General features: G+C 60.5%; 1 protein-coding gene across 1 annotated transcript in view; it reads right to left on the bottom strand.

Moving 5' to 3' along the window:
* UNC13A (unc-13 homolog A) overlaps nucleotides 1-14964 on the bottom strand; it is a 37590-nt gene extending 22626 nt beyond the window's left edge. Inside the window, exons 1-14 of the mRNA XM_071578052.1 lie at nucleotides 14856-14964; nucleotides 9960-9989; nucleotides 9513-9612; nucleotides 9165-9282; nucleotides 8860-8983; nucleotides 8615-8688; nucleotides 8476-8530; nucleotides 7581-7616; nucleotides 6866-7076; nucleotides 6248-6373; nucleotides 4219-4845; nucleotides 2491-2584; nucleotides 1441-1490; nucleotides 284-362 (exon numbers count right to left, since the gene is read on the bottom strand). Coding sequence (XP_071434153.1) covers nucleotides 284-362; nucleotides 1441-1490; nucleotides 2491-2584; nucleotides 4219-4845; nucleotides 6248-6373; nucleotides 6866-7076; nucleotides 7581-7616; nucleotides 8476-8530; nucleotides 8615-8688; nucleotides 8860-8983; nucleotides 9165-9282; nucleotides 9513-9612; nucleotides 9960-9989; nucleotides 14856-14877 — 1746 coding nt within the window. The 5' untranslated portion in view covers nucleotides 14878-14964. The remainder of the gene's footprint in view (nucleotides 1-283; nucleotides 363-1440; nucleotides 1491-2490; nucleotides 2585-4218; nucleotides 4846-6247; nucleotides 6374-6865; nucleotides 7077-7580; nucleotides 7617-8475; nucleotides 8531-8614; nucleotides 8689-8859; nucleotides 8984-9164; nucleotides 9283-9512; nucleotides 9613-9959; nucleotides 9990-14855) is intronic.
* Nucleotides 14965-15475: the final 511 nt, after the last annotated feature.

Here is a 15475-nt window from a genome sequence, read left to right as displayed (position 1 = left end):
GGCGCTCTCTCTTTAACCCCTCGGACCGCGCTCACCAGATCGCTGACTAGAGGGAGAGATTTGCGTCCAGGCTTAATGTCGGGCATGCTGTTAATGCAGCGCAGAAACCTTACAGCCGCCCCCCTGCCGCGGGGAAGGCCCAGCCAGGACACAGGAAAGAAAACAGAGAACACAAGCCAAGTTAGAGGCAGCTGGGGAGCAGGGCACGGGCGGCGCAGTCTGGTGGGGCACAGCGGGAGCGAAGCCGGCAGCTGTGGGGGTGGTGCCTTAGGAGGAACCTCACCAAATCGCTAACTAGGGGGATGGGTTTTCGCTTGCGAATGTCCGGCATGCTGTCTATAATGATCAGCCCACCACCAGGCCTGCAAGAGAGAGGAGAGTCAGCAGGGAAGGGGACACTGAGGCAGGAAGGGGCCCCCTGTTATTGCCCCATGGGCACTCGGGATTTCATACAATCATAGACTGGTGTGACTTGGAAAGGACCTGAAAGCTCATCCAGTTCCACCCCCTGCCATGGGCAGGGACACCTTCCACTAGCCCAGGTTGCTTCAAGCCTTGTCCAACCCAGCCTTGAACACTACTTCGGGTGGGTCAGCCACAGCTGCTCTTGCTAACTGTGCCAGTCCTTCACCACCCTCTCAGAGAAGAACTTTTTCCTAATATCTAGGATTTGGCAGAGAGAATTGCAAAGCAATCCCTTTGTGGCTGGGACCTATCCATGGGACCCCTATCCCCACCACCACCCCAAGTGGGGCAGGGATCACTGGATTAAAAGCTGAGGGGGAAGGGGATTTGGGCAGAAAACAGATTTTCCCCATGTAAAGTGTGACAGTGAAACTCAGGAGAAAAACAGGCCATTTGGCTTAGTCAGCTTTGGCTTTACAGCTTGGGGCTGGAGATCTGGGGGTTCCCTCTGGGACCCCAAAGGAAAGCACGGAGCAGCCGAGCCTCAAGTTCCACTGCAAGAGAAACTGAGGCAGAAATGTTGCTTTGCAGTCCTGTCTGCGAGAAATCCCTGGTGTGATCTGGGAATTCTCAGGGAAAACTGTGACATTCTGCCTGGGTTCATAGCAGAGCCGCTTGCAAGGGCAAAACAGGACCAAGATCCCCAGCCCATCAAGGTGACAGGCTCAGGATTCCCCATGGCATCACTCCATGAGGGAAGCAGGAGTTGCCACCCCAACTCAGTCCCATCACAACTCACCTCTTGCTCTCCCCCTTGGCAGTGGCTCTGGGGACACAAGCAGTGTCATCTCTGCTGGCTCCTCCAAAAGCAGCAGGCACTGACCAGCATTCAGCTCCAAAATCTGCCCCCCTGGATGCCCACAGCTCAGCAAGCCTTCCCCACATAGGCCCACTGTTGAGCTCATGAATCACATCCTAATGAGGAGGTGGCTGAGATCCTGGGGGCAGAGTGTTCCAGCTTCCTCTTGTACTCACCCGCCTTTGAACCACAGGGATTTGGCTTCTCCATCACCTTCCCCGCGGGCCTGGAAAAGATGGGACAGTGTCAGGGGCACAGGGAGATTCACCAGCATGGGGCACAACCCCCCAGGGCAGTGAGCACCCCACCGTGCACCCAGCACTGGGGGAGCACGGGAGGATGGGCAGGGTGGGCAGAAAATGTGTTTCAAAACCAATGGGGCTCTTCCCAGAAAAGAGCTGGCTCTGGGAATAAATATCTTCAGGAGGCTGAGCTGGGTGAGCGGTGGGTGGGCTTCAGCAGAAGGGCTCGGGCAGGCAAAGCAGGGGGGATGACTACACTGTGCTAAAATTTGGGGGTTGGGGGAGTGGAGAAGCATTAGGCTCAGCAGGTCCTCAGGGACCCACAGCAGTTGGAGAGAAGAGCAGGGAAAAGCCAGAGCACGTGGAAATCGGGGTATGTGCAGGGATGGTCCAGCAGTGCCACCTTCCCTGCTGGGAGGGGATTATTTTAGGGGAGGAGGAAGGAGAGAGACCATTATCCCTCCCTCATGAGGCAATCCCTGCACACACAAACACAAACACACACACTGACAGGGAAGGCACACGCGTGGCTGGGAGGTTCTAGGTGGACATGCTTACCTGCAGGCAGGCTACACTCCCTCCCTGCAGGGAGGGGAGACGCGGGTGCAAGGGCCATGGTGGTGGACAACTGAAAAGAGAAGCAGTGGGAAGGGGGATCGAAACCCCAGGGAGCGAATCCAGAGCCAAAACAAAAAGAAAAGATGGAGGATGGAGTCTAAAAACAAAACAAAATATTGTCAACTCAACAGAGGAGAGAGAGTGGAGGGCTCGCACCGGCACACACATGCAGCACACACAGGGGGGTCCTCAGCACTCCCGGCCCCTCCAGGGGTCCCACCTGGCAGGAAAGGGGTTGTAGGGCCACCACCTTTGGGGTGGCCCAGATCCGGATGGGTCTGTGGGGAGGGGATGCCCCTGGAAGCTGCCCAGGTGTGGGAAGCAGCCGTGTCCCCAGCCCAGCAGCAGTGGCCAGGGGCTCCTCACCTCCTGTAGCTGCATGCAGACCTTGTTGAAGGCTCTCAGCCAGTTGGCTTTGGCTCGTGCTTTGGGGTCCTGCACCTCCTCTTCCACCTGCTCCCTGCAAGCACACACAGCCCTTGTCACCTCCCAGCATGGCATCAGGGATGAGGAATCAGCCCCCACACCCTGGGCAGGACTGAGGCTGTGATATGGGGATCCTGATGGGCCCAGAGCCAGCACGGCCATGGCAAAACCCCCTCTAGCTACCAGAAAGCACATGAAAATGCAAAGGACAGCACTGTCAGGGCAGAGCACTGGGGAGAGGCCAGAAGCTGCCTCTCTCTCGGGAGACCCTGCCCTGGGCACCCAAATGACATGTGTCAGTGACACAAGCATATGAATTAAACTTCCTTTGCCCCCATTAGGATGTTCTCTGGCCTCTTCCCACCACAACATCCCAGGGTGAAGAGCCCCCAACACTGCCATGGTTCCAAGCCCAGAGAAAACTATCCACTTGGATATGCTGGGTGTTGTGGCTTCTTTTATCCTCTCCTGAAAAATCAAGACATGGAGAAAAAGAAAATAAACTGTCTAAACATACCAGCCTTGTGGAGAGCCTGGTGTGATGTGACACTGGAGAGGGGCCCAGAACCAGGCTGGGATGAGGCCATGGGTAGCTCAGGAGATGAACCTGCCCAAAACAGCCCTCAGCGGCTTTGCTTGTGCTAATCCAGGGTCTACAGTGTTAACCTGGGGCTGTCAGCATTAACCTGTGGTCCCCAGCACTAATCCATGGCCCCCCATGCTAATCTGAGATTCTCAGTGATAATCTGGGCTCATCAACATTAATCTGTGGTCCTGGGCACTAATATGGGGTCCTCAGCACAATCCAAGGTCCCCAGTGCTAATGTGAGATCCCTAGCACTAACCCATGGTCCTCAATTCCCTGCATGGGACTCCCCAAGCCTCCTGCCCAGTGGGCACCACAGGCAGCCATGACCTGAGGCCACCTGTGCCCAGGCTCTCACCAGCCTTTGGGTCTAAATATGTATTTTTCTAAAAAGAGCTCATTGCATATTCTTTTAAATTAGTGATTCCACAGCTCTTATGTATAATTTAAATCAAATAAAAGACTGAAAAAGCCCATCTTGGTTCCTCTCTGCAGGGAGGGGTGAAGCTCACCAGAAATGGAAATGGTCAATAGTATTTCAATAATCCGTCCCTGAGATATGAATTATTCACATGCTGCACCAGGAACCTGGCCACCAACTACCTGACAGCATAGAAGGCCATGGAGTGGCCTAGGGAGAGGATTGACTCCTGTGGATGGAAATTGCCTCATCTCACTGAGCTCCACAGTGCCTCCTCCATCCAGGAAGCCAAGAACCTGAGCCAGAGGAGAGCAATTGCAGCCTTAAGCCACCACTTCTCCCAGCCCTAGGTTTGTTCCAGGTTATAAACCTGCAGGCCCATAGCCCTGGCAGGTTCTTGAACACCTTGAGCTCTGCTCAGCATGGGGAGTGGCTGGGCCAGTGTGGTGTGCCCCAGGGGGCTGGCCCTTGGCCGGAGGGCACAAGTTGGGCTTCCCTCATCTCAATGCCTTAGGCACCTGGAAGAGCTCCAAACACTGCACAAGGTGCCTGGTCCTGCCCCATGGCACCAGCCCCAGCCCTGAGATACCCCCAGAGAACACTCAGTGCCATCAGGCATGGTGCCATCCCAAGGACACAACAGGTCAGTTCCCCCTCCTACCTCTCAGACAGTTTTGGGGGCTCAGACTCTGGGGCTGCCTCTTGCACAGGAGTTTCCTCCACTCCCTTCTGGGCCTGGAGGGCCTCAGGGGCTTCCTGGGGAGCAGAGATGTCCTTCTCCTCCTTCCTCTCCTCTTTTCTCTCCTCCTTCCTCTCCTGCTGCTGTGGCTTCAGCTGTGGGACCAGCTGAGGTGGTTGCTGCTGCTGTTGCTGCTGTTGCTGCTGTTGCTGCTGCTGCTGCTGTGGCACCTGCTGTTGCTGCTGCTGTACAGGGGGTTTTTGTGGTGGGGGGTATGTTTCATCCTCGGGGGGTTCATAAGTGTCCTGCTCCCGCAGCTCCTCCTCCTCCTCCTCCAGCTCCTCCTCCTTGGGGTAGCCTTCCTCAGTCTCACTGTAGTCCTCAATGAACTCTTCCTCCTCCTCCTCCAGGTAGAGATCATCATCGTCCTCCTCCCAGCGCGGTGAGTCCTTGCGGTAGCTGACAGAGCTGTGGCAGGAGTGGTAGGAGTCGCCGTCCCTCTCGTCCAGCTCTGAGTCCCGCAGGCTCTCGTTCTCGAAGTCCTCGCTCAGCTGGGAGCTGCCCTGGCTCAGCTCGGCCGACGAGGCGTAGCGGCTGCTCCCTGTGGGGCTGAGGGGTGAGGGGACACAAGGTCAGTGGTCTTGTGGGTCCGTGTCACCCCAGAGAGCGCCCTGGAGTCCCTGCACCAGGGGCGGGAGGATGTGCAGCTCCCACTGGAGCACTGGGCTCCTCATCCTGGGAGTTGAAGGCACAGACTCAGGAGACTCCATGGGCTGGGACTGGCCCCCCCAGGCTGGGGCAGTCTGGGGGTCTGACCTTCCTGCCCGTGCCTAGACTGAGTGTGGGGTTAGGGGGCACAGTGTTAGTCCCTTTGGCTCACCCCAGCCAGGGGTGAGGGCAGAGCACAGCACCCCCAGCCAGATCCTGCCTCCTGCTGCTGCCAGACACACTGTCCTGCCCCTGACTCACAGAGCTGTCACCCAAGCTCTGCCCTGACACCCCAGTGCTCCTCGTAGCCCTCCCAGGCACCCCTGCCCCAGGACACCCGCTCAACCCCCTCACTCCCCTTAACATCATCCCTACCTTGAAGTCCCCTCTCCATTCCTGCTGCCCAGCCAGATCCCTTCCCCCCACCCCATCTGCCTCCTCAGCCCTTCCAGCCCCCTTCTCTCAGCTGCCTGCACTGCAGGGGCTCCTGTGCCCCTTCAGGCTGCCAGGGACGGGGCAGCCCCCGGGTTCCATGGGGACAGGCTGACAGAAGCAGACATGCAGACAGGACAGGGACACGCCGAGGAAGAGGCCGACACCACATCTCCAGCCAGGGCAAGGGGGATGGGAGAGGGGGACAGGGGATGGGGACAAGGGGATGGGATGGGCAGAGCCTGGAGTGGCTGGGCCAGTCAGTGGGATGCCAGGGGACACCGCAGGGAAGAGGGTGCTGGGGGATGCCCAAGTTGGTCCCAGCTGGGACGTGTACTGGCATCATCCAGGTACCTTGGAAAGGGGCACAGGGGTGCAGGAGATATAGCTCATGCCTGGAAACCCCACACCTTCCCATCCTGACCCTGGCCAGAGCTGGGAGAGGGGCCCTTGGCACATCACAAGGATCCCAAATCACTGCACGAGGCTTTTGCCAAGCCAGACACTCCCTCAGAGGTGACCAGGAACAGGGGGTGGCATTTGAGTCCCCAAAGCCCCACTTCCATAGCCGCTGTCATGACAAAGAACAGGCAGCTGTGCTGCCAGATGGTCACAGTGTCAACAAGTGGGACCAGGATGCTGGAACATAATCCCATGAACTGAGGTGCAGCAGCAAGAAGGGACATCACAGGGAGCACCTGGAGCACCCCAATGCTGCCCCTCAGCAAGGCTGGTCCAGGATGGGGAGTGGGGACCCTGCGGTGGCACGAGGCCGCCCTTGCCAGGACTGGTGTTGGCCTCACCATGGCTGCAAGGACCGACCACAGCACTCTGCGACGGCACACGGCACACAGCACAGGTAGAGACCCACCTATCCGATAGGTCTAGGGACCGCCTGCTCTCAAGGGAAGGCTGGCGGCTGGTCCGCCTGCTCGACTCAGAACCGGACTCAGCGTCGCTGCGTCCGTTTGCGGCAGAGTCTACGCTACCATAGCGTCTGCCAGGGAGGAGAGGAACATGGTCAGCGAGGTCCCAGTGCCACACCACCGCCACCCGCCATGTCCCGGCATCCCCTGCCACCGTGGGGACACCAGCAAGGAGGCTCTCTCCACCTAGATGGGCTTGGCACGTTGGGCTGGGCTATGCTGCGACTGCAGGGGTGAAGTGCCGGGCAAATGTCCCTGCCACCTCTGTGTGAGCCCAGCCAGCCCACACCCCACTGCCCAGCTCCCAGCGTGGCGTTAGGGTCCCCAAAAACCCAGCAAGTACAGAGAGAGTGACCCAAAAGAGCTTGAAAACTTCCCAGCAAGAAGGAAAGGCTTAGATGAAGCCAGCACCATCCCCCTTTTCCTCACCTCAGCATCCACCTCTGTTACCCACCGCCCTGGGAGCGCCATCCGTGGCATCACCTCAGGGACTTGCTGGCTCCTGTGACCTGGGGGTGAGGTTGGGACAAGGAATCCCAGTGGGGAGCTGTACCCTACACTACCTGATGGGAGCCTGGTCTGAGTAGTCCATCTCGTAGCTCTGCATGGAGTCGGTGTAGGAGTCACGGGAGCTCTGCTGCTGGTGCCTCATGGGGTACTGGTGCACGGAGGCGTTGGGCTGGGACGTGGTGTAGTAAGGGGGTGGGATGCTGTTGCTGGTCTCACTGCGGTAATCGCTGTCCCGGTCATCCACGGTACTGTCTGGGTCATCATCTGCAAGGGGACACAGTGAGCGGAACAGGGGATGACCCAAAGCTGCCCCACACCCTGCACAGGCCTGTTAGTGCCACCACTGTGTCCCCAGTGCTGTGGGACCATGCTGGGTAGATGGTTCTCAGGCAGCGTGAGGGGCAGGTTGCAAGTGTTCTCAGTGCAGGAAGGGTTTGGGGGGGATGAGGGGGAGGCAGAGGGGAAAGAGGACAGGGTGTGGGGACCCTCCCTCTGCCCCACTGAAGTCCCACCACAGAGGCAAAGCCTGAGCTGCTCATTGTTACCAGGGCACCCTGAGGGCACTCCCCCATGCTGTTTCCCCACCAGCCCATGGGGACAGCCCTTCCCAGGACAGGACACTTGGTGACACTGTCCTCATCCAGCAGAGTCACAGCATGAGGCCACAGGCTGGACCCCATCTCCAGGTCCCTTGAGACTCGGGCCAGGCAAAGGGGGACATGCTGGGGACCTCCAGGCTGGGAGGAGAGGAGGGGGCAGGATACTTACTCTGCTGTTCTCCCCAGCCAAAATAATTCCAGTTGCCTACAAAGAAAGAGGCAGAGACAACAAGGACTGAGGCAGTTGGTTGGGAGGAACCAGCATCTCCCAGATGGCACAATGGCACTGTGTTGGGCTGGGGACAGTGCCCTGAAATGGGGCACATTCAGGTGGGACACATTTGCATTGAGCCATGCTGGGGACAGGGACTCGGCAGTGCAGTACCAAGATGGGACAGGGAAGGGGCCTAGGGATGAGCACAGTGGCACTAAGTGTACTGGGGACACTGCCTGGGCCTGAGCCATGGTGACACCAAACTGGGTGACACCAAGTCCCAGCACCTGGGGCTGAGCATGGTGACACTGACCCAGGATGGAGACAGTGCTATGGATAGGCACGGTGGCACTAAAAGGGGACATTCTGGCAACATTCTGGGCTGGGCACAGACACACTGAGCTGGACTTGTGCATGGCCCTGGGGTGGTTACAGAAGGGCAAACAGGCACAGGTTGGGACAAACTGAGGTGCCACCCCAAATGCCCCAGACATCTCTGCCAGAGCTCCCACCCAAAAGCCATCTCATCAGCCTTGCTGCCCTTTGCCCAGGCTCCCCAGGGGACCATCCTCACCAGCCCCACTGCCCCTATGCCCTGCTCCCCTCAGCCCACGGGAAGGCTCACCCACTGTGGAGGAGGGAGACGGCAAAAAAACACCAGCAAACATGGGAGGGAGGATGGGAATGCGTATGGGGACAGGGTGTGGGGTGAAGTTGAGCCCCACTTGGTTGGGATCCAATGTTCCAAAGCAGACACAGAGCCCAACTTTGAGAATCCCCAGTGCAGGGAGCAGGGAGCAAGGGTGGGTGTGGGGGTCCCATGGTGGGGGAGGGACAGGGCAGCACTTACAGCACTGGGAGCCATGCACGGGCAGAGGCTTTTCCTGCTCCTCGTGGAAGGCATACTGGGGAGACAGGGGCTAGTGAGGGCTCCTGCTGGCACCACTGCTGCCCCCAAGCCCCCTCACCCCGGGTTTGGCTGCACCTACATCATCCTGGTCCCGCATCGCATTGAGCTGCTCCAGCTTCTTGGCCCAGTACCTGGCCTCCTCCTCAGGGATATCTGCAAGAGCAAAGACCCAAGTTGGTGGACAGATCCCCCCCAAAACAGCCCTCAAGCTTTTGAGGCCACAGGGTCAAACACTCAGCCCTGACTCCAAGGCTCCTAAGCATTCCTGGGGCCAGGGCCAGGAAGGATGCACTCGAGTCCTGAGGGGCTGGAGATGGTACCCACCCAACGGCAGCTCAAAGCGGGTGTCAAGGAGGATGCGGTGGAATGTCGGGTCCTTGGTGCCCGAAATCTCGTTGTCAGTCATGATGACCTGGGAGTCGAGTGTGAGCCACTCCCCAGGGCCCTCCTGCAGGGTGGAAATGGAGTGAAAATTCCCAGGAACCCCTCTTTCTCGGCCCCACAACCCCAGCACACAGGGTCTGGTCCCAGGCAGGATGGGGAAGGCACTCTCTGCATCAAAGGACAGCTGGGGGTGTGTCGAGTCCCTTGGGGTCCCACAGGGAGGGTGGACATTCCTGGCTCCCTACCTCATTGGACTGCCGGATGGTCCGGAGAGGGATCCACACTGTCCCCACCATGGTGTCCCAGATGAGCCCCTTGTTCCACACCTCCACCGTCAGGCCCAGGTCAAGCCGGTTGATCTCACTGTGGACAGGAAATGGATCAGGTTACCTCTCCTCAGGTCACCCCCAGTCAGCAGGCCCCGGGCCCACCCCAGTCTCTACCTGCCCCCTCAGCTCCAGGACTCAGGTGACCCCCAGGACTTGGGTCAGGGGGAGCTGGCAGGAGGGGACATCCCCCTGTTTAGGGGGATGAGGGGGCATGAGGGGGAGCAGCAGGAATGGGGGACCACGGGTGACCTGCTGGACACTCACAACATGAAGTCCTGCTCCCAGGAGGGCAGGTTGCCCCTCACCGCGATGGTCGTGCTCTTGACATTTTGCACCTTCAGGGTCACGTAGGTGTTAAATTTCTCTGTGGGAGCAAGAGGAGGGTGAAGTGACCCCCAGTGTGCCCCCACCTCCTGACATCACCCACTGCCACCTGCCCGTGAGGACCCCCAGACTTGGCACCCCAGCCCTGGGATGGATCCCACCTCTGCCAGGGGCAGTAGAATGTGAGCCCCCCCAGTCCTGTCCAGGGCACCCCCATCTCTGTGTGTGCTCCTCCCCACCCCCAGCTTTTCAAACGATGCCTCCAGAGTCAAGGATTAGCCTGGGGTCCCTTCACCCCCCTCCCAGCCCTTCCTCTGACCCTACCACATCCCACCAGCCCAAGAGCCCCTCACCCTCCCCACTCAGGTGGGAAGGCAGGTCACTTACCTTGGGGCCCATCATACTTGGCCTTTTTAACTGTCAGGACAGAAGGAGGGAAAGAATCAGGTTGTGAGCCTCGAGGGGGCTGGGGACCCCTACCCAGGGTGCCAAGGGGGAGGGAGGACCCCAGTCCTGGCTGCCTCCCCACTCTCCCCTCCAGGTGCCAGGTGGGAAAAGTGTTGGGATCCCTGATGCCAGGTGAAGGTGTGAGATCAGACATCAGCTGGAGGTGGGCACAAGAGGAGAGCAAAGAGTCCCCCAAAAAAACTTGCGACTCTGGCACAGTTTGCAACCCCAAATGACCCGCCTTCATCTACTGATGGGGTGTTATCCTCCTGATTCACCCACTTCTGAACTGGAATCCATTTGAGGAAACAGATGATGTTACCATCCATATCCCAAGGGAAAAGGTGGAGTCTGGGGAGCCACCCTAGTCCTGTTGGAGTGCACCAGCCCAGCAGCACCAGGGGTAAGTCTCTCCCAAATCACCGAGTCAGATTTCCCACAGGGAAACCCGGGGGGGGGGGGGGCTTCCTTCCCCTTAAGGGTGCAACACCACAGGCTGTAACTGTCCTGTCCAAAAACAGGGATGGTGGAGATACAGCACCAAAAACACCCCCACTGCACCCCAGCCCTGTTCCTGAAGGGACTGAAGCGCTGGTTCCCATCCTGCCCATCGGGGGGCTGTGCATGGGTGGGCTCAGATCCTGCTCAGCACCACGGGAAGCACAGCCCTGACTCCGGCTGATTCCGCCCTCAGCTTTCCCCAGTGCACGGAGTGGGGTCGGTCCCCAGGTTTCGGCTGCAATGAGGGGGCAGACAGAGCCGAGCACAGCCAGACACCAACGCTGCCAATGCCGGGGGGTGGCGGGGGTGAGGGGTGTCCTCGGGGCTCCCGGGAGGGGATCAGGTGGGGAGGGAATGACACAGCACCCGGAGAACGGTTAAATGACGCGGGTGCCAGCGGGTGCAGGACCAACGTGACTGAGCAGAGATGAAAATAGCCCTGGCGACATCAAAGGTAATTTGATTTCGGAGACGTGCCACTCGCCAGCCGCTTATCACCCGCCACCAGCGCCGGAGGGGACGCGGGGCTGCCGCCGGCGCCACGTGCCTGGCAGGGCTCAGGGCTCGGAGGAGCCCACGTGGCACCAGCCCCGGGGAAACTGAGGCAGGGGGGAATCAGCGCCTCGGAAAACAACAGGGGACCCACGCAGGGTGGCTCTTTGCCACCAGGAAGGTCACCGGCCGCGTCACTGGCAGACATGTTCCAGGGAATCACAGGACTCCGGGAGCTGCAGCTTCACTCCCGGATGGCGAGGTTCAAGCTCGGGGGGAGGCACAAAGCTCCGGGATCCTAAAGATCCCTGAGCTGTCATCGTGTTGGGAGCCCGGGGGCTGACTGGGGACAGCTGACATCACCGTGTGTAATAATTCTATATATAATGTATTTTTAATATATATTTATATTATTCTATTCTAATACAGTATTTGGTACCAAGACCTGCCTGTGGCTGACAGGGATCCCTGACATAGGGGCTCCCCCTTGTCCTAGACCCAGGGGCACCCACTGCTCTCCACCAGCTGCTGCCTCCGAAACAGAATGAGAGAGCAGAGGAAGGAAAAGCTCCAAAAATACCCGAACTGACAGGAACAAACAATTATCCAGGGAACACGTGGCTCTTCTGGCTGTCATCTCCTGCCAAGGAGAAGTCCTGCTGCCACCATCTGTGGGCTGTGCTGCCCTCCCTCACATCAAAGGGTCCTCAAAGCTGACTCAGGGACGGCGAGTCCCGGGGTGCCACCTTTGTGCTAAATTAACCCCCAGGCTGGAAGCTGGGGACAGCAGGACCCCAACATGAGCTGGGTAACCCCCCCCAACAAGCTGGAAGGGCCAAAGGGCTTCCCAAGGTAGAATGATCAAGCTCCTCTTGTGGGGATCTTGGCCAGCTGTGGAAACTGAGGCAGGAGGCAGCTGGCAGGGATCAGAATGGCAATGGTGTGAAAACCAGGCTTGGCTCTTGGCATCCCACAACAGGCCTGTCTGTCTGTCCACCCCTCTGCCCATACACACATTACTCTGTCCATCCATCCATCCATCCATCCATCCATCCATCCATCCATCCATCCATCCATCCATCCATCCCTGCCTCTATCCATTCCTCTGCCCATCCACCCACCCCTCTGTCTGTCCATCTCTCTGTGTATTTACCTTCTCTCCACTCACCCATTCTTCTGCTCATCCATCCATTCATCTGTCTGTCCATCCCCTGTGTGTCCACCCCTCTGTCCATCCATTCCTCTGTCCATCCATTCACCTATCTGCCCCTCCACCAATCCCTCTGTCCATTTACCTGTGTCTCCACCCACCCTTCTGTACATCCCTCTGTCTAATCTATTCATGGATGTGCCTGTCCATCTATGCATCTTTGTCTGTCCATCCTTTGACCATCCATTCACATACTTGTCCCTCCACCCACCCCATCCCTCCACCTGTCTGTCCATCCACTCTGCCTCTCCTTCCATACATCCTTCTGTCCATCCCTCTGTCCTTCATCCATCCCTCTGTCCATCCATCCCTCTCTCTGTCCTTCATCCATCCTTCTGTCCATCCTTCCATCTATGCCTCTGTTCACCCTCTTCCTCTGTCCCTCCACCCCTCTGTCTGTCCACCTACCCACCCCTCTGTCTCCGTGCTCACGTCTCCCGTCCCCCATCCCCTTCATCCATCTGTCCCTCCGCCTCTCCATCTGCCTCTCCGGATGCCCGTCCGCCCGCTGTCCATCTGTCCGTCTGCCTCACACCACTCCAGACACCTCCTCCTGTTCCTGCTCACCCCACACCTCCCGGGTCACTCCCCGTCACTCAGGGTCACCCCCTGGCACAAAGGCCCCAGGGGCTGAGTGTGGCCCCAGCCCCGCAGGAGGGGCAGGGACAGGCTGGGGGAGGCTCTGGGGTGGCACCTCCACCACCAGAACCTCAGAAATAGGGTGACAAAACCAGCTGTCCCCAGCAAGTGGTGACAGGGCAGTGGGGGAAGCCCGAACCCACTGGGAGCTGATTCTCACCAGCCACCCACAGCATCACTGGGGCTGTCACTGCATGTGACAGTCCTTTAAATGATGGGAGCAAAGAGGTGTCCCCTCCCACCCCCACCAGAGGAGGGGACCCCATATCTGGGGCTGGCTGGGGGGCATGTAGGGGCACCCTGGCTTTGGCACACCCTGTGTGCTGCTCTGGCACTGCCACAGGAGAGGGGGCTGTGACAGCACCTAAAGGACACTTCAGGGGGGTGGGAAAGGGCACTGAGCTCAGGCCACACTGGGGGAGCCTCCATTTTCCTCCGGATTTCACCTGGAGTGGGGGAATCCCAGACACCCTATGCCCCAACGGGTCCCCAGCTGCCACTCTGACACCTCCAGCCCATGACCCCAGAACTCACAAGTGCCACCCTTTCCCCATCAGGGTATCACAGGGCCTAGGGAGGGGGATGAAAAGACCCCCCCCCGACTTCTGCCCCCCCCCAGACTGAGCACTCAATCCAGGGTAACTGCCAGCAAGGCTGAGGCCAAGCCCGCAGGACTCATCTGTGCACCAAGCTGGGCAGTGTGATGGTTGTGGGGATCCCCTACCTGTGTGCTGCCCCCAGTCCCTCCCATTACAGGGTGACCAACACCCTTAACCAGGCCCACAGCAGCACCAGACCCCCAGGATCCTGCCCTGACCACCCCCAGCATCACCATGCCTTGGTGAGGCAACACCTGCAGGAGAACAGGTTGCTGCAGGAGGTGGGGCCAGGGCTCTGGGCATTTGAGGGGGTATTTAGGGGTTGGCAGATTGGGGGATTTGGGGTGCATGGAGTCTGTTGGTGTGGGGGTGAGAATGAAGAGCTGCTTGGGAATGGGTGATGTTCGGGAGTGTGGGGTGTTTGGATTGGGGGGTGGAAATCAAGAGAGCTGGGGAAAGGTGTGGGGTTTTTGGGGCACACATGGGGCATGTTTCAGGTGAGGGGGTGTTTGGGAATGCAGGGAGCTGTGTCTGCAGGGTGGGGGTGCCTGGGGACAGCCATGATGGGTGGGGGCCTGGGTGGAGCTGGGTAGGGGGGTATTTGAGGAGAGATAGGAGGGTGAGGCTGGATGGGTGGGGATGTTCAGGGCGTGGGAATTTGGGGGTCTGCGTCTGAGGAGGGGTGAGAAGAGATGCGGGGTGGGGGAAGGAGGGAAGGAAAAAAGGGGCTCCGTGGAGGTGGGAAGGCAGAGAGGGGTGCAAGGGAGAGGCTGGGGTGGGAGATGTGGGGGGAGCCCCCTCCCTCCCTCCCTCCCCGGTGGTCCGCACGGCGGGCGAGGGTTACGGGGGGAGCCCAGGGAGGGGGCATGGGGGAAGCTCCCTCCCCACGGCGAATCACAAAGAGGGAGGGGGGCCGGGAGGGGTTGCTGGGGAGCTCTGTCCCCGGTGGTCTCCCCGGAGGGGAAGGGTGTCCGGGGGCAGCTCGGAGAGGGTCCCGGGGGGAGCCCCCTCCTCAGGGCGGACTGAAAGGTGGGAGGGGAGCGGGGGGAGTTACTGGGGGGCCAGCTCCCCGGTGGTATCCCTGGGGATGGGGGTCCCGGGGGGGTCCCTGTGCGGGGCAAGGCGCGGCCCCCCCCCCCCTCCCTCCCCCCCCCCGGGGTTCCCGCGCCGCGCGCGCCCCCGCCGGTTCATTCATAAAATCCACCACGCGCCGGTTCCTCGTGAATGGAGCCGTTCCCACGACCACCCCCCATCCACCCCCACCTCCCCCTCCCCCACACACACATCCCTCAGCCCCGCCATCCCCGCTCCCCGCTGAGGGGAGGCGGGACGTGCCCTCCCGCGCCCTGTCCCAACGTGCCCCCCCCCGCGTTCTCCCTCTGTGTCCCGCGGTACCTCCGACGCAGAGCAGCGACATGGTGGCGGTGGCGGCGGCGGCGGCGGCGGGGGGCGCGGGGGGCGCGGGGGGCGCGGCCGCCGCCCGGCTCTAGCGCGCCGCCATCTTCCTTCCCTCAGCACCGCGGACAGCGCCTGACGTCACCACCGCCCCCGCCCGCCGGGGCCGCCCCCCCGCCCGACCCCCCGCGCCGCGACGGGCGGGGCTGAGACGGGGCCGGGAGGGGGCCGGGGGGACCGGGGGAAGGGGCAGGGGGATGTGCCGGGGGTGTGCTGGGGGGGGGTGGGGGATGTGCCGGGGGTGTGCTGGGGGGGGGTGGGGGATGTACCGGGGGTGTGCTGGGGGGGGTGTGGGATGTACCGGGGGTGTGCTGGCGGGGGATGTGCTGGGGGGTGTACGGGGGAAGCTGTGCGGGGGGGCGAGGATGTACCGGGCTGGGGGGGGGTGGGGGATGTACCGGGGGGCTGTGCTGGGGGAGGATGTACCGGGGGGATGGACCGGGGGGCTGTGCTGGGGGAGGATGTACCGGGGGGATGGACCGGGGGGCTGTGCTGGGGGAGGATGGACCGGGGGGATGGACCGGGGGGCTGTGCTGGGGGAGGATGTACCGGGGGGGGGG

Source organism: Pithys albifrons, chromosome 27, assembly GCF_047495875.1.
Source record: "Pithys albifrons albifrons isolate INPA30051 chromosome 27, PitAlb_v1, whole genome shotgun sequence".
Lineage (NCBI taxonomy): Eukaryota > Metazoa > Chordata > Aves > Passeriformes > Thamnophilidae > Pithys > Pithys albifrons.
This window is presented reverse-complemented; position numbering and strand designations above follow the sequence as displayed.